The following is a 27,893-nucleotide window of genomic DNA, read 5'->3' on the forward strand; positions in this document are numbered from 1 at the left end:
TGTTTTTTTTTAGAAACCGGGTGGAATTGATTTATTGATATAGAAGTTTACAAGCAACTCTTACAAAGACAACCCTGATGATAACACAATTACATCCAAGTCCTTGTAAGACTTTCCCGGTCATCTTCGACGCCGGCCACCGGAGCCGCCGCTCGACGCACCATCCCTGGAAAAGAGAAACGCCAGAGCTGCTGCTTGAAGCCGATTCCCAGCTTGACGAAGGAACTTCGACACACAATTTTAGCGCTCTAACAGTTGGCGCACCAAAGAAGCCGATGCACACTTGGATCGATGAACGCCCGAGCAAACCGTCGCCAAGAGAAAGGAAATCTGGCACCTCAAGACCTGCTGGCGACCTCCAAGCAAACCACGACGAATCGACCCCAAACTGAAGACTCCAACCCGATTTCTCGGGGAAGGAGGGAACAAACCTCACATGCACATCCGTAGACGACTCGACGACGACGACGCAGCCGACGGAGAAGCACTGGAGGGACAAAAGCACCGATTGCCTGAACCCTAGGCCACCGGGACGAGCTCTCCTTCGCGCCGCCGCAGACGGAGCGAGGAACCCTAGACTAGCTACAACAGAAAAGTATATGTACACCGGCCATCGATCTCGTGGCTCCTCTCCACCTCCGGCACCGGAACGGTCGCCGAACGCGAAGAAGAGCCGGCGAGACCGACGCCGAGACTGGAATCGCCTCTCCGCCGCCCTCTTGAGTCTTGAACTATAGCAAGGGGAACGAAGACTCGAGAGTCGCCTCGGCCAACATATTTGTTTAGGTTTGAATGTCTGATAGCAGATGATAGAGCGATACATACGAATTGTGAACTTATCCAGATTCCCAAAAATGTAGCCGGAGAATTCTTCGATGGAGTTATGACCAAATCTCACAAAACTACAATACCCGCTTCCAACCCAAAATGCCGCATGGTTTCACTGAGATGGCACTGCACTATTGCCAGCTTCCATACTTCTGCGGGTTGCGAGAACCACCTTGTTGATAGTTATTAGGCCCTCTGCCAGCACCAGATGCACCATAAGGGGGGCACAGCTAATTTACGGTCAACCGCACGGAGGGGTTCCGTGCGGTCGATCTCCGGACCGTTTTTTTTTCCCATTTTTAGTATTTTTTTGTCGTTTTCCGATTTTGGAAAAAATTTTGTAAGAGAAATTTTAGACAGAGAAAAAATTTTGAGACCAAAAAAAATTTCAAGCAAAAAAAGGAGCAGCCGGAAAAAAAATTTCAAGAAAAATTTTTGGAGAGCAGAAAAAATTCAAGAATTTTTTTTATCATTAAAAAAATATTCATTCGAAAAAACAAAAAAGGAATTCAAAAAAAAATGTTGAAAATTTTTTGCAAAAAAAAAGGATCTGTGCCTCCCGCCGACCCACCGTCGGCGCTGGGGGCGAGCGCCGGCCCTGCCGCGCCTCCGGCCGCCGGACCCGCCGCGCCTCCCGCTGCGCCTCCCGCTTCCGGCCGCCGGTCCCGCCTCCCGCCTCCCGCCGCCGGTCCCGGCTCCCGCCGCCGGTCCCGCCGCGCCTCCGGCTGCCGGCCCCGCCGCGCCTCCAGCCTCCCGCCGCCCCGCCCGGGGGGCGCCGCCCGAGCGCCGCCGAGCGCCCCCCCCCCACGGGAGGAGGAGTGGCTGAGATCGGCCGGAGGAGGGTCGAGATCTGCCGGAGGAGGGGGGGGCGAGATCTGCTCGGTCCGCCGGAGGAGGGCGGTGGCGGCGGGGGCCCGAGATCCGCTCGAAGGAGAGGGGGTCGAGCGAGATCTGCTCGGAACGGGGATAGGGAAAGGGAAAGTGAAGGAGGAAGAGAGATCCGGACTCTCTGTGACCCGGGGGAGGAAGACGGACGGGTCGACCGTGAGTTGTGAAACTCACGGTCAACCGCATATTCAGCATTGCGCCATAAGGGCCAGCCTGCTGATATCCGCCAGCTCCACTTCCACCCCTAGGGCCACTTGTTCCGCCCATCCCACCACCATATGGAGGTGGCCCTCGACCTTGCTGAGGATAAGGGCCACTTCCGTAGCCACCGCCTTGCCCTCCACGATTCGGGTATCCTCCACCTTGACTTCCACCAGTGGATACCTGTTTGGCCCTTCTGGCCCTCGGGGCTTTGCATAGTGCGCTTTTTTCTTTTTTATATTTTTTAAAAATAAAAATTTCAAAAATATATTTCCGTTTTGAAATATTTCAAAATTACCCCCCGGTCGCCTCCTCATAGGGCGACAGTGTAACACCTCTGGTGTTTTGCACTGTTTAAACATGCCATTAACATCAAATGACACAGTAAACCCTATTTGGTGATTACTTAAAAGCCGAGTTCCGTTTAAATATACCAAAAAGTCAACTCTCACACGTTGGCTCAAGTGAACTTTTGCCCAACACGAAAGTTGTAGAGTTTGACAAGATAAACAACTTTCGTGTTCAAAGTTTTTCAAGTTACAACATGAAATTTTGAGAAAAACCCCGAAAAACAGTGGGATCATTTAAACTTGAACTCAAATTTTTAACTTTCAAATCATCGCTCAAATGAAGTTTTGCCTGAAAGGAAAGTTGTAGGAAATTTAATTTTGAACAATTTTCGTGTTCAAAATTTTTCAAGTTTCATTTGAAAATTTTGAGTTTGGGCTTTGTCAAACGGGTGACCTTGGTTTTCTCTCTCCACTCCCTTTCTCTCTCCTTTCTCTCTCTCCCTCGCTGACCCTCCCCTGCCCTGAGCGCAGGCACTCGAGCGCCCCGCGCGTGCCTCGCTGCGCCGCTGCCCTGCTATACTTTGAGTATATAACCGTGCTGATAAAAGATGAGGCTCTGTAACTTGCTAGAACAGTCTGTAGAAATTAGTTTTGATCCCTGCAGCTATACTTTGCTCTATTTGTCATGCCCTGTACAATGCTTGTTTAATTGTGAAAAATTTATGGCAAGCTCATCTTTAGATAGACAACGCTCAATTAAAATTTCATTACCAGTACTTGCATAGTTTGACCTGTAAAATTCATTTTTGTTTCTAGCAGTAGTTGTTTATTTTATTTTTCATGGTTAATAGGCTGCATGAAATGGGCTGAAAATTTCACAGTAGGCAATTTACTCAGAGGTGTACCTTCATAAAATTTTCAAACCCAGAATCTCTGTTTAACTTTATTTATGATAAGGACATGCTTAACCTAGTAATAAATGAGAAAAATCATTTCTTTTGCTGCATAGGGATAATAGGTAAAATCCACCCTAGTAACTTTGTGAAGTAATCCACCCTAGTAACTTTGTGAAGTCAGTTAATGGTCATTACTCTAAATGATTGCCCAAAATGTTGTAGCAATATATATTGCAAATCATCTTGAGTTGCGTTGGATTACAACTCTTTAGTGAAGAATTGATTAAATTGTATCACTAAAATAACTCACGCTTATGCATTTCATATAGATTCGACTACTCTCCCTGACGGTACGTACGAGTTGGTGCCGGAGTCCGAGAGAGAGCAGCGTGAAGCTCAAGTTAATCTAACTGAAGTCACTGAAGACCTGAACCAGAGTTCAGAAGAGCCCAAGGCTAGCTCCGCTCAGGAAGGCAAGCCCCGGAGCATGTCCTACCTATTCTAAATTTATGCAACTATTTATATTCCTATTTATTTGTGCATTTAAGTTGCAGGAATTGTTTGGAACCTTAGTTGCATGATCCTAGGTACCTATGCTTGAACACTAGTATGTGTAGGTCGCTAGTTGGCTATGCTAATGGTTCGGTAGAAGTCGAGTGATTTCCTGTCACTCGCGAGCTCATAGGAGTTGAATGCTTACTACACACTGCAATATAAGGTTTATGGGCGGGGTTGTTGTACTTGTGATACCCCGTCTGTTTAGTGAAAATGGATAAGGCCGCGGTGTGTGGTAGTGGTGGTTAAGCGTTTGAACGTACTAACCACATGCCGAGAATATGGTAATCGGTAAGCTTAAGTACCTGATGGAACCGGCCGTGGAACATACTCTCCACTATCTGGTCTTTGGTCATGCACGGGTGCAGGGCACCCTAGGGCGGTGGGCCTGTTTCATGCCCGGGGAAAAAGGGGAAAAGTCGTGTGGGTGGTTGCATTCCCCATGCGTGTGTTTAGGTCTGCCTGGCCAGGTTAACAAATTCGATTCGAATCGTCCGTCTCTCACGGATATTGAGACTGTTTAACCCTTTTGCCACATAGAGTAATATGGTTGAACGATGATAAATAATTGTTTTTCCACCATGTATGCTATTGGATAGATGCTAATGTAGAATGGTTAATCAAACTAGAACTTGAAAGCTAAAATCGGAAAATAAGGACTTACTCTTTATTGCTTTCGGCAAAAACAAACCCCTCAAGCCAAATGCCTTGCATGTCTAGTTAGAGGGTTAGTTATATCCTAGTCGGGTAAGCCTTGCTGAGTATTAGTATACTCAGCCTTGCTTGTGGCTCCATTTTGTTTCAGGTAATACTTTTGAGGACATGATTGCTAGTTTGACTTGGCCGTGTACTCTGCCTCCTGGTTGGTCGGTGGAGTGGGATACGACTCCGGCCAACGATGGCCATGCCGAGTGATGTCATGTACGGGCTTCATCATGACATCATGTATCGTCGCTTAGAACTCGTTTTATTTCCACTGCAGTGAACTCTGAACTACTTTCAATTCGAACTTCAAGTACCTTTCGAAGACTTCGAACTTGGTTTGTAATAATTAAGTTAAGACTCTGTAATGTAATGTATCTATGAATTGTTATACTCTCCGGACTTACCTTCGTGTGGGTTGCATGTAAGCTTTGGGTTCGATCGACGCTCAGGTGGAATCTTCGGGACTTTACCCAACAGCACTGCCGAATTGCTTCGTTTGAAGTGCATGTTAGCCGGGATTATCTTTAAAATGATGGTTAACGCACTTGAGCCGGATTAATTAGGGCGGTACTGCCATAGACAGGCCCTAAGTGTAATTTTTTTCTTCAAATTCGCAACGAGCTCCCTGAGAAGAAAAGGGGCATGTCGCCCCCCCAACGGGCGACAGGCTGTCGCCTGTCGCCCTCCCCCCTATATAAGGCCTGGCCGCCATATGCCGTCATCCCCTTTGTCATTTGAGCCTAAAAATTCAGGAAAAAAGAGAGGGGTGATGAGAAGAAAAGCGGCGAAGCTCTGCCGAATTGCGTACTTGTGATCTACCGGTAACTTCCGTATGAATCCATTGATATTGTATAACAATTTAATTTAATTAGCGGATTAGCTGAATTAGATTTGGTGCTTTAGAACACTCGTTTAGTATTACAATTTCAGTACTATTACAGACTTGTTTTTAAATTAATTATGAATTAGAATAGAATTATGAAAGTACCTTATTGATATTGCAGCATAAGGCAATGGCTGCCTCCAATTGTGGAGGATTTTCATGGACCGAAGAAAAATCTAGTATAATACTTGATATCATGACCCATCTTTTTATCAGTAAGAAGTTGGATCCGTTAGCGGATGGTACGATAGAGATGGTGTTGTCCAAAGTAGTAGAGTTTAAAGATTTCACATTATTTCGAGGTATTACGACGCAAGATGTAAAGGGACACCTGCTAGAACGTCGGAAGATATACATTAGAGTATGTGAACTAGCGAATCATCCTAATATCATTGGATTCTTACAAAGTTCTTGTAAGATATAGATACGGCCAGAGGTGTATGAGATGCACATTAAGGTAACTCTCATTCAGTTGTAATCCCGTCCGTCATTTCGAATCCATATTTATGAAACAGTAACATTGTTTTTTAATTATATGCTAGGATTACCCCGAGGACACGGAGTTGATTAACAAAATGATACCAAATTTCCATAAATTGGTATGTATCTTCGGTGGACTGATGCGGCAAACTAGACGAAGGAGGTGGATAAGATCTTCGGGTGATAGTACTTGGCCTGCGCAAGAACAGATGCCCGGAGATTCGTCGAGTCATGCTTCAGCACCTCAACCACCAACTTGTGTTAACTGGGATGACGACATGGAAGACTTCATGCCCCCCAAACCATGGCCTCCAACACATGATGTTTCTCCCCCTGTACATGAACCTAGAATCAGAAAAGAGACAAAGGGAAAGGCAAGAGGGTCGTCAAGTCATGTTGCACCACCTGCAGCACAAACTTGTGTTAACTGGTATGACGACATGGATGACTTCATGCCCCCCAAACCATGGCCTCCAACACATGATGTTCCTCCCCCTGTACATGAACGTAGATCCAGAAAAGAGAGAAAGGGAAAGCCAAGAGGTTCGTCGAGCCATACTACACCACCACCATCTGTCAACTGGGATGACAACCTAGATGATTTCATGCCATGATCTATAACATATGATGTTCATCGGTTTAAGATGTATTCGCATTTAGTATTGTTAATGTTGTATTATGCTTGTATGTATGTCTCGTACCTAACTTGCATTCACTGGACATGTACATAATGTCAAGTTTGAATCGTACTTAGTCGTAATGGAGCATCGAAGTATAAACATACCATCTATTGTATGTAATGGAAAATACGAGAGTGATCAGAGGCAAACGTTGAAGTGTATAAATAAGCGGTCCACAGCTATCTCATTACAAATAAACATCAGAGATTCAAACATCAGATATATCTAACCACCCCTAGGGCGTCGGACCCTCTTAGCCATCTGCTGGGCACGGACATGGCCCTCGGAGCTTTTCATGTCACTAGAATATTAAAAAGCACACATTTAATTAATATAACGATAAGAAATAAGAACTAAGAAATGCATTACATAATGTGAACCATCAAATTTTACATCATAATACAACGATAATGAAACACACATCACACATGCAGTGGCATGGCAGAACCCATTGCAAACCACGGTAAACAGATTCCGGACTAACCTAACACACCTTAGGTAATTTTTTTAAAAAAAACAGAACAAATACAACGATGCAGCATGTCACTAGCACTAGGGTAGTCCTAGTAGCCGTACCCCCACGTAGCAAACTGCGTTGAGCCTTCTCCGCAGTATCCACCCATTGCAGGTGGTACAGGCGGTGGTACCGGAGGCGCAGGGCCCTTCTTCTTGTGACAAGGGCAGTTGCAGTAAGGAATAGTGCATGGTTCATCCTGTGAACCGGCAGCATTGCTGGTATCATCAACTTCGTCGTCTTTGTTACCCTCGCTCACTTCCTCATAATGGTTCACCTTGCATTCCAGATCAAAGATCTTTATCTGGAGGTACTCGATGAACTCCTGAACAGAATCAATTGGTGCAGAATCGACCCACCTAGTAAAACCATAGTTTTTTGGAGCATCGGAAGACTACAAAACAAATTTCATGTAAGGTGTCTCATTGAATATAAAGAAATGTATGAGCCAAGTTCATTCATAATTACATGTGGTCCTGGCGACTGACACGCTCCAACGCGGCTCCACATTGGCTGCAACGCTTTTGTGCCTTGCTTGCTTCGGACTCGTCCATACCATTCCGAATACGACGTGTCTGACGGCGGCCTTTGCCTTTCTTAGTGGCTGGATCAGGAATAAACATCTTATTCTCATTATCCTGAGTGAAAGGCCCCACAATTCCAATCTCGTATACCTCATGTCCCCAGGTGGATACAGCTGCTTCCTTGCTGAAGTAAGGTGAAACAAATACTTCTGGCTGCAACCCAGACTCTGCACATGCCGCAATGAGATGGGAGCATGGCAAATGCAATAACTTAGGCTTCATGCAGGAGCAGAAGGCTTTGCCATCTACTGTAATCAAACTCTCATGTACCACCCTATCTCTACGGATACCACGACCACTTCTATCCTTGCATAGAACCTCAAATCTATGCTCCATTGTACCTGTCGATATGACGCGGTGCAGTTTGGCCTTTTCAATCTTCTCTTGTATATATTGTGTCACTCTTTTGCAAAACTGAATTTGGGGGTTGCTGATGTTTATGCTTGCAGCCGTGTAACGCTCTCTGAAATACTTCATGCACTCATACATGATGAACTCAACAATTCCCACAATAGGAAAGGCACGACAAGAACACATAACCATATTGAAACACTCTGCATGGTTCGTTGTCTGAATACCATACCGTATTCCGTTGGTATTATAAAGGAATGACCATTTCTCCTTAGGTGCACCTCGAATCCAGTGTGAAAATGGCTTCTCAATTGAATCCCTAGCCTCTGCAGCCTGACTCGTGCCTGCTCCTGATGCCCTTACCTTCACTAGCTCTGCAGTCAACTGATCAAGCATCTGCCATAATGCATTGAATTTTCTCTGTTGATTTTGGGTGCACAACCTCTTAAACAGGTTCTTAAGATCCTTGTTCTTGAAGTGGTCATAGAAGTTTGCACCCATATGCCTAATGCACCACCTATTTTGGACATCGGGCCACAATGGAGGCGTTGTCGCAGTTCCACATTGCAATTTCAGTATTGATTGCAGCAGACCTGCATGCCTATCACTAATAAGGCACACATCTGGACGTGCAGCAACAACATGAACCTTCACTCGTTAAAGGAACCAATACCAACTGTCTAAGTTCTCATTCTCAACAAATGTAAATGCGAGCGGAACTATTTAGTTGTTGCAATCTACCCCGATTGCGGTGAGTATCTGACCTTTATACCTTCCAGTCATAAATGTGCCATCAATGCAGATCACCGGAAGACAACACTGAAATGCTCAATGTGTCGAACAATCATTTTTGGCTCATAATTTAGGTTGTCCATAATAAACCCATACATTTGCTTTGCAATAAAGTCGCATGATATATTGCGATGCGATGGAAGAACTTCTGACAGCAAACAAGTGTGCTCTGTCACAATGGAACATTTCCAGTTCGACTTCCATTTTCCCTTGAATGCATGTACTCGCCATGGACATCCATCACTCACACACTTCACCTCATATTCTTTACTGCCAGACTTTACGACTCTGAATTCTTGTTTCAATAATATTGCCCATAGTCTGACAGCATCTTTTACGGCTTCAATGTTTGGATATGTTGCACCTTGCACTACCTCATTCCCTCTGTACTCCCACTCCTGATTTCATACGTCTCCTACGACATGACTACCAAAACCATGCTCCTTCCACTCTTTTGGCAATGAGTACTGCTCGTCATCAGATGAGCCCTCATATTCTTCCATCTCTATTGCGGTTTGGTCTTCTGCCTCCATCTCGTCCACAATGCTATGTATCATCTCTCCCTCATCAGCAAGGCCCTGTGGTCCCATGTTTTGGTTCTCTGTCTCTTCTGACTCATCTTGCTCAACATAATTGGTCTCTCTTTGAATACTAGGAGTTCCTTAATCTGCACAATGTTAGATTTCATTTTGTGTCTTCTCCCGGATTTGAACAAGAATGGCCAGAGGCCACCCACGCTCTAGAGCTGCTTGCATGTACTTCTGCCAGTCATCAGTGCTGTGTATCATCATCAATTCCCATAATTCACTTTCTATCTCCCAATTAATAAGAGACTGGACGGTGATCACATGTGTCAACGGATCAACACGGAACCCACGCTGCAACCACTTACATATGGAACCAAAACTCCTTTCCAGAAGTTTATTTATGGCGCTAGAAGTGCACTTAAAGGCAGAAAGATCTACTCCATTTGGCACATACAAAACATTGTAGTCACCATAAAATACTTGAAACTGCATCTTGCTCGACATATCTGTATATCACATAATACTTATCGAGTTATACTCTTTACTTCACTACCTTATTCAATAATCCGTAAAAACTAAGTATGAAATTCAACTACAACGTATAAGTATTTATAACTACGTGATGACACTCAAATTCTATACTGCATATGCCAAATTCTATTCTAAATCATAATTAATTTATAAACACGTCTCTAATAGTACTGTAATTGTAATAATAAATGCGTAGTACTAATTTTCTAAACTAATTTACTACTACGTAACTACAAACTAAAGTATCATTAAACTTCTACTTAAATGGTTCTACTATAGCACTAATTAAATTAAATTACTCACCCCTACTTAAATTACTCCTACTTAAATGCATAGTACTTAAATGGAAAAAAATATAAACTAAATGTACTAACCTGCAGATCACAAGTGCTGAATCCGGCAGGGCTTCGCCGCTTCCCTTCTCTTCACCCCTCTCTTTTTTCTGGATTTTTGGTGGAATTTTCGGGCTTAAATGAGGAGGGAATGGGGGGTGGATCCTTATATAAGGGGGGTTACCCCGGTCGCCCGAGGGGGGGCGACAGGCCCCCCTGTCGCCCGGGGGGGTGACAGGCCCCCCTGCCGCGCCCGTGGGCGGGGCCCAGTGGTCGTCCGAGGGCGGGGCGACAGGCCCCCTATCGCCTGTGGGGGGGGGGGCGACAGGCCCCCTTTTTTTCCAGGGATCTCGTTGCAAATTTGAAGAAAAAAAATATACTTAGGGCCTGTCGCCCTATGGGGGCGACCGAGGTATTTTTGAAATATTTCAAAACGAACATATATTTTTGAAATTTTTATTTTTTAAAAACATAAAAAAGAAAAAAGCGCTTGCATAGTGATGGCTTGGCCCAGGTGCCATTGAAGGATGGGGGTTGTTCATAGGTTGGCCCATCCTGATTTGTGAATATGGTTGGCCTGATTGTTGAATCGGTGGCAAACGAGTGTGTGGTTGAGGATGCTGTATTTTTTGCCGCTTTGCTGCTTCCTCAGCTTGCCGTTGCTGTTGACGCTTTTTCTTAGTTTGGAATTCATGTGATGATTCGTACCTTGGCAAGCTGCAAACGCGAAGATGAAATAGATATAATTAATTCAAGAACAGTCAAGCGCAAGATTTGACTTAGAACAACTTGATACGAGAAGCGGTAAAAGTAAGAAAAGTAATAAACCATACGTGTGAGGCTCATCTGGTCGAGGATCAGTCCAAAAGTACTCTGCATCGAGCGCATCTTTTGCCGATATCCTCTAAAAAGTGCACAGGAATACCATATTCAGGGTTCAAGTTAAAACAATGCATGGAATTAACATGTGAATTTTAGTCATTCAATATATTTCAAAAACATATCAATGCTAAGTAACAGCAAAAAGAAGAAACTGCACCTGCGATGGATCCAGCGTTAACATCCTCTCTAGCAGATCCAGAGCATTCCGGTCGAAACTGAAGTCACAAACAGGTAAGGAAATACATTTCAAAGGGGTAGCAAGGCAAGCTTCAAACAATATCGTGAAACAGAAGTGTAATACTTACTGCTTAAAAACCTCCATAACACGTCTCTTAATTGGGCGAGAAGGCTTGAAATTATTATACCATGCCATTTTTGTGACACCCGGCCAGTTCAAATGGTAATTTGCTTTGTATTGCCTGCCCTTTCCCAGGCGGGACAACCTGACCCTCGGTGCATTAATTCAGGAGGATTTCTTGTAGTCTTGCAGCCGCTCAAACAGGCTGCCATCGAAAGCGCCCCGGACAGTCTCACGCTGCAAAAGACCATCCTTACTAGTGCATGACGCGCGCTATCGCGCGCGATCATGGGGGTATTGTATCAATTTTTTTTAATTTTTTCCTTCAGCGTTTATTGGTATCTGATTGTATACAGGGATGTAAGGTAATAACTGTAACCGAATGAAGTTTATTAATGTAATAAACTGTGAATGAACATTAGTGCCGTTGGTCAGTGATTCAATCCATTCGTATAGACATTGGCTATAATCCATGTGCAAAAGCATGAATTCGGTCTCTTAGGGTGGGCTGGTTTATTGGGCCTGTCCTATAAGGACCCCATCAACAGACTTGGCAGAAATGGAGTCAACGAGGCCAAGGCTAGCGCTTAAATGTTACTTAGTAATATTAACTGTGTGGTAATAGATGCTAAAAAAACCTGTGTCGTAATAATGACGGAGGGTGAAAAGGAAATGTCAATGTGAAGTAGGAGCTGATAGGCAGTGTTTTCTCGATTGACATGCTTTCTGAACGGACCTAACATCATTAGGATAAGTAGCTGATAGCATTAGGGATGAAAACAGTCTACGAAAGACTCCACCATTTTCACTTTCATATTTTTTCATCGAAAACGAAAGCGGTACGGTATTTTCGAAAACGACGTCGGTATTCCGGTATTTTCGAAAACGGAAATATACGGTCGAGAACACATCGATAACAGTCGAAACTCATCAAAACGATATTTAAAAAACGATAAACATATCAAACAATAGAGCATAACATTAACTATATGACTTGACACATCTCATATGCAAGTAGTGAAGATTCGATTAAGATATTAATCCAAATATCGAACCAATCCGTGATAACTGACACATAGTAGCATGCACGATAGTATGGCACAAAGTTGCGCACAACATAAATGACATAGTCATATATGATCATTAACCAAATTCAAATAGAGACTTAAGACTAGCATGCCATTAAAAATAGTGCTAGTGCAGGGCCGCAGGCTGACAATGACTACAGCTGAACCTCCGCGAGCTATTGGGGCGGGAAAGCATGTGTTGAACTGGGCTTCAAATACGGTAATACTGGCGGTAAATTACCAAATAAATACGGTAATTTTCGAAAACGATCGGTAGAAGCTGAAATCGGATAAAATTACCATTTTCGTTTCCGTATTTTCGGTAGCCGTTTTCATTTTCGTTTACACCAGAATCTCGGTAAAATCTCGAAAACGGTTCCCGGTAATCGAAAATTTTCGTTTTCGTTTTCAACCCTAGATAGCATAGTTTTTTTCATTTTTTAGACCAGCATACAAAGACATAAGTTCTACTCCCTCTGTTCCAAAATATAGGTCTTTTTGACTTTTCTATATTCATATATTTTGCTATGTACATAGACATATGTTATATCTAGGTGCATAGCAAATACTATGAATCTAAAAAAGCCAAAACGACCTACATTTTGGAACGGAGGGAGTAGATAGCAAATTACAATACTCAATACTACACATTAGTTGTCCATAGATAAGTTTTGAATAACTGAATACTAAGTAGGTGGATGCTTCATATTGGTAGGTTGTTCATCTACTTTAGAGTATGGCTGGTAGTAGCGGTAGATGCTTGACAAAATGATGGCCACATCCTCATTCTATCATGTAGGAGGGTCTGCAGCTGAAATAATTCTGAAAATGCAATCGTAGAGCAAAGTTGGGGAAAAGGAAATCTAAATATTGATTAATCACCTTGTAGGATTGACCACCAATGTAGTCATTTCTCTGCGCTGAAGAATTGAAGCTGGTGTGAGTTGTCCTTCTGGTAGTATTTCTATTTGCACATGTCAGATCAGGAATGGCTTAAATGTCTTGTAAAGGGAAAGTGGTGTATGAAAACAATAAACTACCAAATTAGAAGGTGAAAAAGTGAGGCAGCATGAGGGAGAGGTGGGAAAAGGCGCACGTGCAACAGGTCATTGAGGTGATTTCATTCTCACTTATACTGGGTTTGACCTGAGTATCACTAACCTGTATTATGCTTCCAGGCTATACAGACGTAAGAGCATATCCTTCACAGAATGACATTTAACATTGTTCCAAATAAACTTTGAACTACAAAGAGGAACTGACAGCAGTAAAGAAATGTATCAGCTAATAAAAGTAGAGATCAGCTTAGGAACCAAGCATACCAGGACTCGTGAGTCAGCCGAAATTTGAAAATACAAAGCCTGATGACCTCGGTGCGTGCAACCAGTTTTAAGACCTGCCCAAGCACATAATAGTTGTAATCCATATAGTATCAGGAAAGGGTGGCCATGATATATGATTTCATCGTCATAAACTCTGTAATGTTCAGTGGAATGAGTGTGCCAGTGACACTATGTAAGGTTCCATACACAAACTTCGCGAAGCGAGTTAAGATACCATGGTGATGAACATAGTTCTTTCTACCACACTTTAGATTCTTTCTATTATATTATCTTGAATCTACATAGAATCGATTAGTAGATTGAAATAGTAGTCTAATTCAACTGCTTTTTTCACCGCATCCACGGAGGGGGAGAAAAATAATACGCGAATAGAATATAGTAAAAGAAAAAAGTAAAAGAAAAAAACCTACGAATCTTTCATGCTTAAAAATGGCGCGAGATGCTTCAATCGAGATCCTTCAAAAAAAAAAGAACATAAAAAATTTTCTAAGAATAAGAAAATAGTGACAGTCCACAGTGCTGAAGTAAATTTAGTAATAGGACACAATTTAGATGTTCATGTGTTAATTAGAAGATGCATGCCGAAAAATGCAGAAGCAAAATCAAGGACCTTCAACGAAATAATAGCCCACCAGTTTGAGCTCTGATTGATCAAGCTGGCTGGCCATGTTTAATATTACATTATGCAATAGTCATATAAGGCAAAGCACTGCTACAATATTGAATATCAGACCTACAATCTTTGTTTGAGGTCAAACTTTTCAATACACTAATTCAGGAATTCCGAGATGTGTTAAGAACATTGCATTAGGCCTCCAAGTATACTCTGCATTTTTAATTCAAACACAAACTTTAAGTTGATGTTCCATACACTACTCCAAGTATGTACGGACTGCTTAGTTTAGTTCAGGAACATATTGAGGTCAGACAAGACTACATGGCATTTTCAAAACTAAATAATAACCATGCATATATATGAAAAAGAATAGATGTGTCTTATAATATATGGTACTTCATTTTATTCTTCAAGTACAAAATACCGACATCAACCAAATCTGGCCATAGAACTCAAACAATTAATAAGTTTGAAGAAAAGTAGCTCATAGTACCTGCCAATGTCAAAGATTTGATACATCTCAAGAACTACATGGTAATAAGTTTCAAATTTGCTCACCGGGATAACATGACATTTCTGCAGATAATCAGTATGTGCAAGAAATTTGTTAGTATAGTAAAAAATGCACATGGAAGCATAGGAAGATGTGAAAGTTAATTAGCTTTGTATTACGTACCAGCAAAATAAAACAGCTGACTGCTTTTGCGCCAGTTCATGAGTCGATGGACGTTGAAGCAGTTCACAAGATGCTGCCATGATAATATTAGTTAAGGTTCAAATTTGAACCATGCAGCCATTTCAATGCAAACTAATCTGCTTTAAACGGCCACAGCCTGCAACTGTTTATACGAGCACATTTGTAAACAATTAGCTCAAAAAAAAGATGCTATGCTAAGCTTCTTAATTGACTGGTATGAGCAAAAAACAAAAGGTAGTTCTAGAAAAAATAAAATAAAAGGAAACATGGAAAATGTAACTGAATGTAAGCAGGTGTGATTTAGATAGTTTTGTTAAGGGTATTATAGTCATAGCACCTAGTCTAGGGTTTGGGGGTATCCTCTTGTACTCTATATATGCCCAAAGGGCCTCTCTCAATACAATTAGACAGTTCACTTCTTCCCCTCTTCCATTCGTAACATGGTATCACAGCTCCAGTGAGATCCGTCCGCCACCCTTCATCCTCGTCGCTGCGCTGCCCCTGGGAGCTTCATGTTGCTCCTGGGGGCGGCATCCTCATCCCCAAACCCATTTCTTTTCCGTAGATGGAGTCGCAGCAGAGCAGCAGCAGCAGCATCCATTTTTTTCCCCCCTCATCCGGCGCATCAGTCCACTCCATGCCTGCCTCGTCGATCCGCCCCGCGGGAGGGGAAATCCGCAGTCGCCGCGCCCGTCCGCGCACCGTCTGCGCGCCGTCCGCGGCCGCCGTCGCGACTCTGCTCCACCTCCACTTCCGCGGTTCCACCTCCGCCTCGTCTCCGCCCGTCGCGGATCTGTTGTCCCCTTCCCTCCTGCGCCGCTCCGTCCCGTACACCGTCCGCCCGTGGGGGAGGAGCAGCGCCCGTAGCAGATCCGGCTGCTGGAGGCGGCCGCCTGTCCGCGCTGTCTGTGTCCCCGTCGCGCCTCCCTCCACCGTCGCAGCCGCCGGCCCGTCGTCGCGCCTTCTTCCGCAGCAGCAGCACGTCTTCCCATGGATCCGTCCACTCCCCTGCTCTGCATCGTCCGTCCGCCCGTGTGCGAGCTTCGGCCGAGCTGTTGGCCCTCGATCTGCTGCAGCCATGAGCCATTTCCTAGCGGTGATATTTTCCCTCCTCTGCTCGTCTCTTCTCTTCCAATCAATCACATCCTTGGCTGTAGCTTCGTGCTGCTTATTTGGGAGAGAACAGAGGAATGGATTATCTGTCATCTTTGCTACTGCTTTGCTCTCATGTGGCCTCTAATTTCAGTAGCTATGGTTCAAGCTTCTTGTTTCCTTGGCCTGCCTCTCATGGTTATGCAGTTGCAATATGCTCCAATTTCTTGCTTGGGCTGTGCTGTCATCTTCAAGTAGCAAGTTATCTTATCTTCCACCATGTCATTGCAAACTGCTGCTATCTGTCTGTGTGTGCGGCTGTGCTGCCCTGCTCATCTTTTGCTTATGCCTGCTGCTGTCATCTGCTGCTGCCTTGAGTCCTTTTTCTTCAGTATATTCAGTCCCCATGTGTGATGTGTCCATCCATATCAGCTGCTAGCAGTCCTTGCTTGATGCTTAAATGTGTTCTTTGCTGCAGCGAATCGTATCCCAGCTGCATCCTTCTGCTAGCATCTCAGTCAGTGTCACATTGCATCTGTGTCAAAGTCTAGGGTTCATCCAAGTCCAATTTCATGCTCAAAATTCATAGAAGCTGTGCCAGTCCACATAATCTTTGTCAATCGACCAATTATCCTTCATATTATGGTTGGCTAAGTCACGTCGATTTAGCTAATCTTATCGTTCTTGATGCGACCTTGCCTCTTGGTCTCTTTCGTAGCCGTCTTGCTACACGTCATGACCAAAGGCCATATTTGTCGTCATCATGACATCGTCTCACTGCCTGCCGTTTTGCAGCAGTGCACTGCTTGCCGTCTTGCAGCAGTGGCTTATGCATCATCCATTTGGTTCGATTTGACGCATCTCACACATTGTCAAGTTGAAAGTCTCCAAAGCAAGCTTCCCGTCGAAAAGTCGATGTACTGGTTTGTGAAGACTTGGTTGGTTCACCACTTGTGGAGGAGATCGTTCTACAAGACATGTTCAGGAGCTGCACGCTTCAACGACATCCTTGTTGTTTTAGGACTTTGGATGTATTAGTCATGTATTAGTGTTTTTCTTATTCTCTTTCAACTCATGTACTTAGTACCACTCTTCAAATGCAACGCCATTGTATTCACGTTGCATTTGAGGGAGGGGGGGTGTTAAGGGTATTATAGTCATAGCACCTAGTCTAGGGTTTGGGGGTATCCTCTTGTACTCTATATATGCCCAAAGGGCCTCTCTCAATACAATTAGACAGTTCACTTCTTCCCCTCTTCCATTCGTAACAAGTTTTACTGGACAGACCTCATTGTATTGCAAGATCTATTTGTGATACGAAACGAAAACCTAGTACATTTGCATGGATAAGATTAATTTTATTTGGTCGCTGTGTAAAGAGCTGTTTGTAGCATACCCAGCAATATGTAAACACAATTAACTATGATAATATGGTTGGCAAACAACTTTTCCTTTGAACTAATTTATAATTCTTTTGCACCGTCGTTCCTTGTTAACTTTCTGGGAAAATAAATATGTCCCAGAAATGAAATCTATTTTTAGATAAGTACAATAGCTAGCGTGATACAGGTTCATATCACATTTTAAGTGAATCATTAGCATACTGAATGACATGAATTTACAATACTTTGAAACTATCTCTTCCAAGAATTGCTTCAGTTAGGATGCCTATCCTGATTGGTAGCCTCTCAAAGATGTATTAACTTTCAGTCCCAACTAAAATAATGAAGCATCAAGACTGAAGGTCAAACGTATGGAAAATCTTACAATTTCTGGAATCTCTTCAACTTTGCAGGCATTTCAATAAACCTGAAAATGAATATGCAACGTACAACTGCTAATATGAAATGGTATTTTAAGATAACTTGACTAAGTATGAAGAAAGATATTCTAGGCCAAAATCAAAAAAATCAAAGAAGATCTATAATATACTCTTATGTGATTCTATTTGCTTTTAGGTACCGTTGCAATCACTGGTGAGGTCTACAATTAATATAGCTGAATAGAAATGTATAAACAATTATCTAAATGATCATATATTAATATGATTTGGCAACAGGCCGAAACTGAAGGTGACCGTGGACGGGAGGTGGCCGAACTGGTTCCTGGTTGCCAATGGCATGCAGTTGTTAGATTTTTTTTAAAAAAAAACGAACAACGCAGAGCACGATGGAGGTTTGGGCATGGCTATGCTAAGCCTTCTGAAATTAATCCTGATATCGACCGGCCTCACCTGCATGAGGACGAGGACGTCGATGGGGGATGAAGCCATAGTTGTGCGGGTACACGACGGAGGAGTAGAGGACCCGGTCCACCTTGATGAGCCCCGTGGGGGGCCGCACAAGCCTCCGGCCTCCGCTGGCCAGCCGCAGGAGCCCATGCCGCACGCGCCTGTGGGCCATCGCTCGCCTGTCCCAACCCTGCCCCTATTGGACACGCGCTGCTGGTGGCCGGCCGCGGAACGGTGGCTCCTGGGGTCGGCGTTGGCTGGCGTCGTCGGCCTCGGGGCAGCGGGTCTGGGGTCAGCCGCGGGGCGTCGCCTGCAGAGATGTAGGAAACAGGAGTAACGGGGGAGAGAAGGAACCAGAGATCCAGACTTGAGGGAGAGATGCAGATCCTTTGAGCGAGGGAGTCCGAGGTCCTTGGTTGCGATTTGAAGCAGAGGAGCACGGGGAAAGGGCGATTCCGGCGACAATGGTGGCCATGGAGAGGCGACGCGGCCTCCTGGGATCGAGCCGCACTTGTAGAGTCCCGCAGGGCAGCCAGGTGTGCCCCGAGACGGGCTGACCTCGTGCGCTGGCCGTTCAGACGCTCATCGACGATGAGCGCTCGGTAGCGAAAGCGGCTGGGCGAGGCTCCCCAAGGTGCGGCGCACCGGGGGGGGCGCGACAGGCGGAACGGCCGATGCGCGAAGACACGGCGGCACAGCGCGCGACCAGGAGCTCAATTCGGGCGGAGGACTTGAGGGAGAGGGTCGACGGCGGCTGGGCTTCCGCGGGGGAAGCTACTCCGCCCGGCCGGAATCGCTGATTACGGCGGGGAATGGCTCGGCCGGCCCGGGAAATGGCAGCTCGAGGTGCGGGACGATATGGGGAGGCTCCTGGAGCAAGTTGGCGCACATATGGCCGGCGGCAAGAAGACGAGAGGGAAGATAAGGGAAGCAACCCGATGAAAAAGCAGAAGTTTCTGGATGGATGGAAACCTCTAGAGTGAGTTGCCGGTCATGAGCGGGGCGCCGTGCGTGAGCAATATGAACGCAGGACACTCCGTGTTGAAAAACCAGCGCCCGTGAGAGGATAACTGAGGTAGAATCACAACCCTCAGATGACGATCGAACGGGCACTTAATTTCGGGCTGACGTGGACAGCTTTTCTGTGCGCGGTGGGAACGAACTTTCATCTCTAGAAATCCTTTGCCACGCTATAGAGTAAGAACCATTCACCCGCAGCACCGATCCTGAAGGGACGAGATCACGGAACATTCGAAAAATCGAAGCGCATGCATGAACAAGTTTTTATTTTTGGATGAACGTTAAGAATGCTGCTATAGTTCAACTATATGTCTGACTTACCAGCCAGGAAAATCATACGCATTGCGGTTTCCTTTAAGCATGGTGATCAACTCATGTATTGTCAAAGCATTCGGATGGGTTCGACCGTACTTGCTGAATATAGCATCGAACTTCGATCGATGGATCAAACCTGTGCGAGACGACCAAGTAAAAATCTAGTTATATATGGTTGTTATGGGTGGAAGGAATGGAATTTGCCTTTGCAGGTCTCTCAGAAGGAATAATAGCTTGATCAGTACATACCTCCCTTCAGTGTCATAGGATTCAGAATCGCTCCCGTGCTTGCCCTTGTGGATGTTCTTTATATGGATGGACAGCAAAGGAGAAGGTAACCATCCCTGAATTCAGAAAGAGAATCTGATCAACAAGAGCTCATACTAGCGTTCGTTAGCTTCTCTAGGATCGTTCCAGCTGAGAGAGCCGTTTGAAGAGGAAGTGACTGACTTTCCCAAAACTGACTGTCTGAAGGAGAATTCGGATGCAGCAACTCGTTTGAGATGCCCAAGTCGCGCAAAGATAAAGCCGAAAGGGAACATGAGAACTTTACCGTCTGAGTGGGATAACTGAGGAACAGATGGATCAGCATAGTGGCCATGAATGATACAGGGAGCCCACAGCCTATTACTCGCAGGCCTGAAAACCAAGGAGGCACAACACATCATGGTCACAACTCAGAACAGCTGAATCAACGACACAGGCTTGTCTCATCTCATCCGTAAACAGAGTAGTACTATGTTTTTTTTTTAATTTGCACGCTGCGCTAACGCAAGCGGGTTCGTTCACTTGAATGGAAACAAAAGTACAAAACAATAAAGTAAGAGAACTCGCTACGGCTGCTTGCCTGAAACGGCAGAGGCAAGGACCGATCGCGTGCAGTGCAGTGGATCAGTGATCGTTCATCAGACGACGATGGTCGCGTACGTACGTACCTTGACAGGTCTCCCAGGGGTAGATGACGCCGTCGCCGTTGCGGTCGAAGAAGGCGACGTGCTGCTGGAGCACGCTCATGCCGCGGGGGTCGCGCCCCTTGGTCCCCTTCGGGTGGCTCGGGTCCACCGCCTCCAGAGCTCTCGCGAGATCTGCATGCAAAAACCAGGTCGGGGGAGACTGATGATGAGTGTCTTGAATTATCTAACTTGTCTAATATTTTGTTGTTGTGATATTTTTTTCAGAACACTGAGTTGGATTCAAGCGAATTGCTCATGGGCGAGCTAGTAGCACTTCAAGAAGAACTAGCCGGATGGCTTGTGGACTACATGGTGAAGCCAGAATCTGAGTACAACATAATCTAGGTGTAATGTCTAGATCGTATCGTTCTTGTCAAGCATTGTAATATATTTGGTGTATGGACTAGATGTTCTTAAACTTGATGTGTGGACTCTATATTTTTTATTATGATGTTTGGACTCTCTCATTTGATTTCAATGTGTCGGGTATCACAATTAGGGACATCCTAATTGGGGTACTAAGATCACTTTAAAAACACAAACACTTGTTAAGGCAACTGGGCCCACAAAGACCCACGGCCTGCTTCCTATCCGGAAGAAAGGAAAGGACTCAAAGAAGCCCAGTGTGCGGCCCATTCACATCCTCCTCGAACCCGCGAAACGATCTCCGCCTCGCTCGAGGGTTCTTCAAGGGCCCGCTGGACAAACGCCGCCTCGCTCGAGGGTAGCGGATCTACCCTCGAGCGGGTGACTCATTTTCCGCCTCGCTCGAGGGCTCCCTTCGGGACCCTCGATCACGCGACACACCTCCGCCTCGCTTGAGGGTAGCGGATCTACCCTCGATCGGTGACTCACCTCCGCTTCGCTCGAGGCCGTCTCTCGGCACAAGGGACAAACGGCCCCGCCGCCCAACCGCTCGCCGTACGAAGGCATTAAATGCTAGCCACTCCGCCATGGCACCCAGGACAGGCGGCGTCAGACTGCCACTCCCACAGTGGATGTAACCGGGGTCCCATCCGCTGACGTCGGTCACCGCTCCGCTGCCCCAGTTGCTGTAGCAACACTGTGGGATCTGCGATGCGGGACAAGACGGGTCCGGCACTGCTCCCGTTACTGTTCTGCCGACACCGACCATCCGGACTCACCTCCCACTGGGGAAGGGGTCCGGCGACGTCATGTGTCCTTCCGAGAGAGGCGCTCAGCACACACGGTCGGAGTCCCGGACCTCCCCCCTTTCAGAGGTCCGGGACCTCCACGTGTCCCCTGGACCTTCTAGTGTGCACGCCCGCACTCCGACCAGGGGGTCCGGGGCCGTCCCGCGCCATTACTACCGCCGGGACACTACAGGACGATCGGCGCAATCTTCGCAGGACCAAGGACGAAATCCAGGATGACAGCGACTCGCGCCGCCTTCCCACAGTGTACTTCCTACAGTATCCGACCACTGTACCCCCGCAATTTAGGGGAAACGACGACTTCTATGCCCCCACTCATGTGCACCGCCCCTCCTTGTGACTATAAAAGGAGGATTTGGGCTTCCTTTAGCCAGGTTGGTCTCTCGCTCTCTGGCTTCTCTCTTCCAAGAGGACGTTCAGGGACTACTGAGCACTCATCTCAGCCGACTCCACTTCTAGCAGAGACTTGGGAGCTTCCCTCCCTCTCTCGACTCGCTTGTATCCCCTACTACAAGCACTCCGGGTGCAAGATAATACAGTGCCCTCGCACACCCCCTTTGCTGGACGTACGGCCCCGCGGTCGGAACCAGGATAAACCGTGCGTTACTGTGATTGCCTCTTGCATCATCATCTGGGACGAGGAAACACACAGCATTTACTAGTTGGAATCCGGGCCCCCGGGTCGGGACACCGACAGTTGGCGCGCCAGGTAGGGGAGCTGCGTGACATGTTTTCTCTCTTTTTCCCATTTGATCTCCAGGGATGGCGGGCAGACCAAACCCATACCCCATGGGTGTTTCGGATCTGCTCCCAGCGGGACATCTGATCCGGTTCGGGAGTCTCGAGTTTAGAGCAACCGGCAACGGTTACCTCATGCAGCTCCTCTCGCCCGGACGCAACCCCGTCATTCCGACTTCACCAGCCCGGTGGAACAGGTGCTCGGGCCAACGTTCGCGACAAGCACGCGCGGAGGCTGGCATGTCGCTGCTCAGCATCACGACTAGCGGGGCCACCGCCTCGTCATCACGTGCCTCGGCGTCATCTGCGCTGACATCGTCACCTGCTGCAGCACTAGTGCCTCCTAGGGGGGCTTGACTTCGGCGTCGCCCTTCCCCTTTGGGATGCGCAACGCTGCCGCCCACGCCTCATCGACCAGCGCTAACTTCATCGAGCATGAGGATCTGCCGGGTCATCATCTTCTGTCGATCCGCAGCCTCATCGCGTCGTCTCCTGACGAATCCTACCCCGAGACGGCGAGCTCGATTGCCGACGACGTCGACTTTTTCATGAACAACCTTACGGCCGAGAAGGCCGAGGACTAATCCGGGGTCCGCGACCCCGACGCTCTCCGCACGTTCCAGCTGGCGATGGCTTACTGCCTCACCTGCTCCGAAGACTCCAGCGAGGGGGATTTCAATCCTTCCCGACAGTTCTTCATGGCAGACCTCGCGGACGAGCAAAACGACAACGCCCCGAGCAACCACAAGGACGGTGGGGCGGACGCGCAGGCAAACCCACCGGTGGTGCCGCTTGCAGCCCCTTCTTCGTCAAGCTCGGCGGCGCGACATGCTCAGCTGGCACAGCTCAATGAGCTTCAAGCCAAGCTCGACGAGCAGCGTCAACAAACCCAGGAGCTGCGCGCCGCACTCGAGCAGTAGCGTACCGCGCGTGGTGCACACACCAGGGCGGTGGGACGTGTTGCCCGGGAACGCATCCTGGCCGACGACAACGTCGACAAATCTCCGGAACTGAAGACGGCCGGCGAAAAGCTCGTCGTTGCGGCCTACCTACTTCAAGCCATGCCCAAACCATCGACGCCTTCGGGCCGCAACCTGCGCCGCGAGGCACAAGAGCTCATCGAGCAAGCTGTCGTGCAGCAGGCCGAGAGGTCTGCGTCTCGTATATGCTCGAAAGCCCCGGAGCAGCCTGATGGGACTGCGCACCAGGACCGCGAGGTTTCTGTGCACACACCCCCAGCGGGGAAGGACAAGGCAGCCGTAGCGCCCGGTGCGAAGGCACCCTCAGTGTACGAGCGCATCGGGAGAGTTCCCGTAAGGGAGCGAATCCGCGACACTCGTGGGCACGCTGGCGACGACGACGCCCGCAACGTCATCGACGGCAGGAGGTACATCCCTCGACGGGGTGGACGCTTCGACCCCGAGCACGACAGGGGTGAGTCCCTGGAGCCTCCGGGCACCCGGGTATTCAGCCGGGAGATTCGAACTGCATCTTTTCCCCCGCGCTTTCGACAACCCAACACCCTCGTCAAGTACTCGGGCGAGACTGATCCTGCTGTCTGGCTCAACGACTACCGCCTAGCGTGTCTGCTAGGCGGCGCGATAGAGGACGCGGTCATCATCCGCAACCTTCCTCTTCATCTTGCTGACGCCACACGAACGTGGCTCGAGCACCTGCCTGTGGATCAGATCCACAACTGGGAAGTCGAGGGTAGAATTGCCAAATTGTCTGTGGAGCTTATGGGAGAAACACTCACCTACGCCCCCCTCAAGGCGATCAAGTCCCAAATCTTGGCCGGCTTCATGGCTGAGTGGACGGACACTCAGCTACCTCCACCGCAAATACGGGGCGAATGCTGGACTGTGTACTTCGACGGGTCGGTAATGAAAACCGGCGCCGGGGCCGGCCTCCTCTTCATCTCACCCCTCGGAGAACACATACGGTACATAATACGCTTGCATTTCCCTGCTTCGAACAACATGGCAGAGTATGAGGCCCTCCTCAGTGGCCTCCGCATCGCCATCGAGCTCGGTGTCAAACGCCTCGACGCGCGCGGAGACTCTCAACTCGTCGTTGACCAAGTAATGAAGGAGTCTAGCTACCACGACCCGAAGATGGAGTTGTACTGCAATGCAGTGCGCCGCCTCGAAGACAAGTTCGACGACCTAGAGCTCAATCACGTCCCGCGCAAGTACAACGAAGACGCCGATGAATTAGCCAAGATCGCTTCGGGGCGAACCACTGTCCCCCCGAACATCTTCGCTCGCGACATCACCAAGCCCTCCGTTGAGTTCAAGGATCCGACGGAGCCAGGCCCCTCGTTCGCTGGGCCCTCCGCCAGGAACCCCCCGGCGGACGAGGTCGAGCCCATGGACATTGACTTCGGGACCACCTCCGCGGACGAGGCCGAGGCAATGGAAGTTGACGAGGCCCCCACTTCGCGAGACTGGCGCGTCCAGTACCTTGACTGGATGATTCGAGGGGTCTTACCCTCGAACCGCGCCCAGGAGCGGCGCTTCACAAGGAGGGCCAAGTCCTTCGTCCTAATCGACAACGAGTTACACAAGCGCAGTCCCTCGGGTGTCTTGCAACGATGCATCCCCATCCCCGAGGGTAAGGAGCTGATCCGCGACATCCACGCTGGCATCTGTGGCCACCACGCTGCGCCGCGCGCCCTCGTGGGTAACGCGTTTCGGCAAGGTTTCTATTGGCCCACCGCGGTCGCCGACGCCACTGAGGTCGTGCGGACCTGCGAGGGTTGCCAGTTCTACGCTCGAAAGATACACCTCCCGGCCCATACCCTGCAGACCATCCCCATCACGTGGTCGTTTGGCGTATGGGGACTGGACCTCGTCGGTCCGCTGCAGAAGGCGCCCGGGGGCTTCACCCACTTGCTGGTGGCAGTCAACAAATTCTCCAAGTGGATCGAGGCTCGACCCATCGGCAAGATCAAATCCGAGCAAGCAGTTCAATTCTTCACCGACATCGTCTTCAGGTTCGGGGTCCCAAACTCGATCATCACCGACAACGGCACCCAGTTCACAGGCAAGAAGTTCTTGGTGTTCTGCGACAGTTTCCACATACGTGTGAACTGGTCGGCTGTGGCACACCCACAGACAAACGGGTAAGTGGAGCGTGCCAACGGCATGATTCTCTAGGGACTGAAGCCGAGAATCTTCAACAAGCTGAACAAATTCGGCCGGAGGTGGCTCACGGAGCTACCCTCGGTCATCTGGAGCCTGAGGACGACCCCAAGCAGAGCCACGGGCTTCTCTCCATTCTTCCTCGTCTATGGCACCGAGGCCATTCTCCCCACTGACTTGGAATACGGATCGCCAAGGCTCAAGGCATACCAAGAGCAACAAAACCAGCGAGCTCGCGAAGACTCGCTGGACCAAGTGGACGAGGCTGAGACGTGGCGCTCCTCCACTCTGCGCGCTACCAGCAGTCCTTACGAAGGTATCAAGCGCAGAGGGTCCGGTGCTGAGACCTCAACGAAGGGGACTTGGTGCTGAGGCTTCGACAGGACAACAGGGGCCGCCACAAGCTCTCACCTCCGTGGGAAGGACCGTACATAATCACCGAGGTGCTCAAACCCGGCACGTACAAGCTGGCAAATGAAAACGGCGAAGTCCTCACCAACGCTTGGAACATACAACAGCTACGTCGCTTCTATCCTTAGCATTCCAAGCTATTTGCGCATTGTTTGTACTCGCATTTTCAATTTTCCCGAAATAGTAAAGAAGTATGCTTTACTTGTCTATTTTTGGGAACCATCCGGGCCCTCGAAGGCTAGGATGCGCGCTAACACTGAGGTACGCTCGGCTTTACCCTCGGCAAAGCCGAGCCTCCCTCGGGGGCTACTACGGGGGGGAACCCCCGAACGTCCCCAAAAAGTCGCCAATGTTTTTCGAAATATTTCCGTCTCTACCCTAAGCTTCTCGTATCCTTGGAAAAAACAGACGCGAGGCGTAAGCAACTACGGTACGGGGCTGGCCGAGTCGTTGGGCCGCCTACGCCTCCGGGATACGGCACCCCCCTCACCACCCTACGCCTACGTTGCTTATGAACACGAACTTCCTCGCAGATGTTTATCTAAGTCGTATACGAAGAACACGGAAATAAAGTAAAGAAATATAGGCTCGAACGCACAAGGCCTCGACGGGCCACACATTCAAATTACGAAAATAAAATCTCTTATATTCATAAGATGCGATTACAAAGCGCGACTATGATATATTCACTAATCTATTACATGGGCTTCGAGGCCCAGTTTTCCTACAGGCTACCATCCCCCCCTTGCGGGCCCTCAGGGGCATCGAATTCGGCGATGGGAGGGATGTCTGCTTCGAGCTTCTCGGCGAGGACGGTGGCGAACTCCTCCGCGGCTGCATCGGCTTCGTCCATAATGGCCGACGCGGCGTCCGCATCCGCATCATCGGGGACAACTTACCCCGACGACACCCTCTGGAGATCCATGAGGTAGTGTGTCGAGGCCACGGCGAGAGCCCGCACGACACCGAGACGGAAGGTGCTCTTGGCGTGTTCGGCAATCCGGCCGCCTAGCTCGCGCAGGCGGCTGATCACCGAACTGCCCGAGACGGCACCCTCCCCCTCGAGCTCTTGACACACGCTCCCGGCGGTCTGCTCCAGCTCAGCAAACTCCATCTGCGTCGCCGTGAGCGCGGTGTGGACCGCTTCCTTCGCCGCGGTCTCGTCCGCCACCTTCTGCCTCAGCTCTGAGCAAAGGAAATCAACGTCAGCTACGAAAAGAAACAAATCGACGAAAAATCGAAGGTACTCACCCGTGATGTTCTTCTGGGCCTCCTCCCTCTGGGCTCGAGCAGTCTCTTCGAGCGAGGACAAGGAGGCTTCCTTCTCCTTAAGGGTAGCCCCCATGTTCTGGAGAGCCACCTCCTTCTGCTCGAGGGCCTCGCCCTGTTCCCGGAGGGTCCCGGCGAGCGCAACCACGGCTACCTCCTTGCGAAGGAGCTCGGCCTTCTGCTGCTCGAGCGTTGTGCTGAGGCGCTGCAGCTCAGCGCTCTGCACCTCAGCCTCGCGAGCTCTCTCCTCGAGCGCCGTCCGAAGGCGTTGCAGCTCGGCAGCTTGTGCCTCGGCGTCCCGGGTCTTCTGCTCTGCTACCGCCTTCTGGGCGTCCCGCTCATCTGCAGCCCGCGCAAATTCCTCCTCCAGCACCCGCTGACGCGCCCCCAGATCCGCCATTTTCGTATTGGCGTCAATGTTCTTGAGCACCAGCTCGGCGTTGTGCTGCCCGAGCTGGCGCATCTAGGAGTACAGCCGGGTCATCTCGGTGCTCTTTTCGCGCGAGATTTCCCTCAGCTGCTGCAAAGGGGAGGACGTGGGTGAAGACGCGTAAAAATTAAACCAAATCCGAGCAATTTTCGGGGGGGAAGTATTTACCTGACTGAC

At 48.4% G+C, this 27,893-nt stretch overlaps 1 protein-coding gene, 1 long non-coding RNA gene and 1 pseudogene across 6 annotated transcripts; all 3 read right to left on the reverse strand.

Moving 5' to 3' along the window:
• Window positions 1–1,014: 1,014 nt before the first annotated feature.
• On the reverse strand, window positions 1,015–11,331 carry LOC120667732 (annotated as a pseudogene).
• Window positions 11,332–11,382: 51 nt separating this feature from the next.
• Window positions 11,383–27,749, reverse strand: LOC120667733 (peroxygenase-like). Its single transcript, XM_039947748.1, is given in 7 exon segments — window positions 11,383–11,473; window positions 19,426–19,488; window positions 19,604–19,724; window positions 19,842–19,941; window positions 20,151–20,236; window positions 20,533–20,682; window positions 27,554–27,749. Coding segments are annotated over 7 exon segments (807 nt in total).
• LOC120665624 lies at window positions 12,571–19,392 on the reverse strand. Of its 5 annotated transcripts, XR_005671251.1 has the most exons (7): window positions 17,800–19,384; window positions 14,920–15,082; window positions 14,737–14,819; window positions 13,607–13,680; window positions 13,446–13,529; window positions 13,167–13,248; window positions 12,571–13,089 (listed from the first exon to the last, which is right to left on the reverse strand). It is a non-coding gene; the product is annotated as an uncharacterized LOC120665624 (long non-coding RNA). The 5 variants fall into 5 exon arrangements; XR_005671249.1 differs by lacking the exons at window positions 12,571–13,089; window positions 13,167–13,248; window positions 13,446–13,529; window positions 13,607–13,680 and having other exon boundaries at window positions 14,275–14,819; window positions 17,800–18,137; window positions 18,266–19,392; XR_005671250.1 differs by lacking the exons at window positions 12,571–13,089; window positions 13,167–13,248; window positions 13,446–13,529; window positions 13,607–13,680 and having other exon boundaries at window positions 14,275–14,819; window positions 17,800–17,841; window positions 18,266–19,379.
• Window positions 27,750–27,893: the final 144 nt, after the last annotated feature.

The sequence above is a fragment of the Panicum virgatum genome, chromosome 3N, assembly GCF_016808335.1.
Source record: "Panicum virgatum strain AP13 chromosome 3N, P.virgatum_v5, whole genome shotgun sequence".
Taxonomy (NCBI): Eukaryota; Viridiplantae; Streptophyta; class Magnoliopsida; order Poales; family Poaceae; genus Panicum; species Panicum virgatum.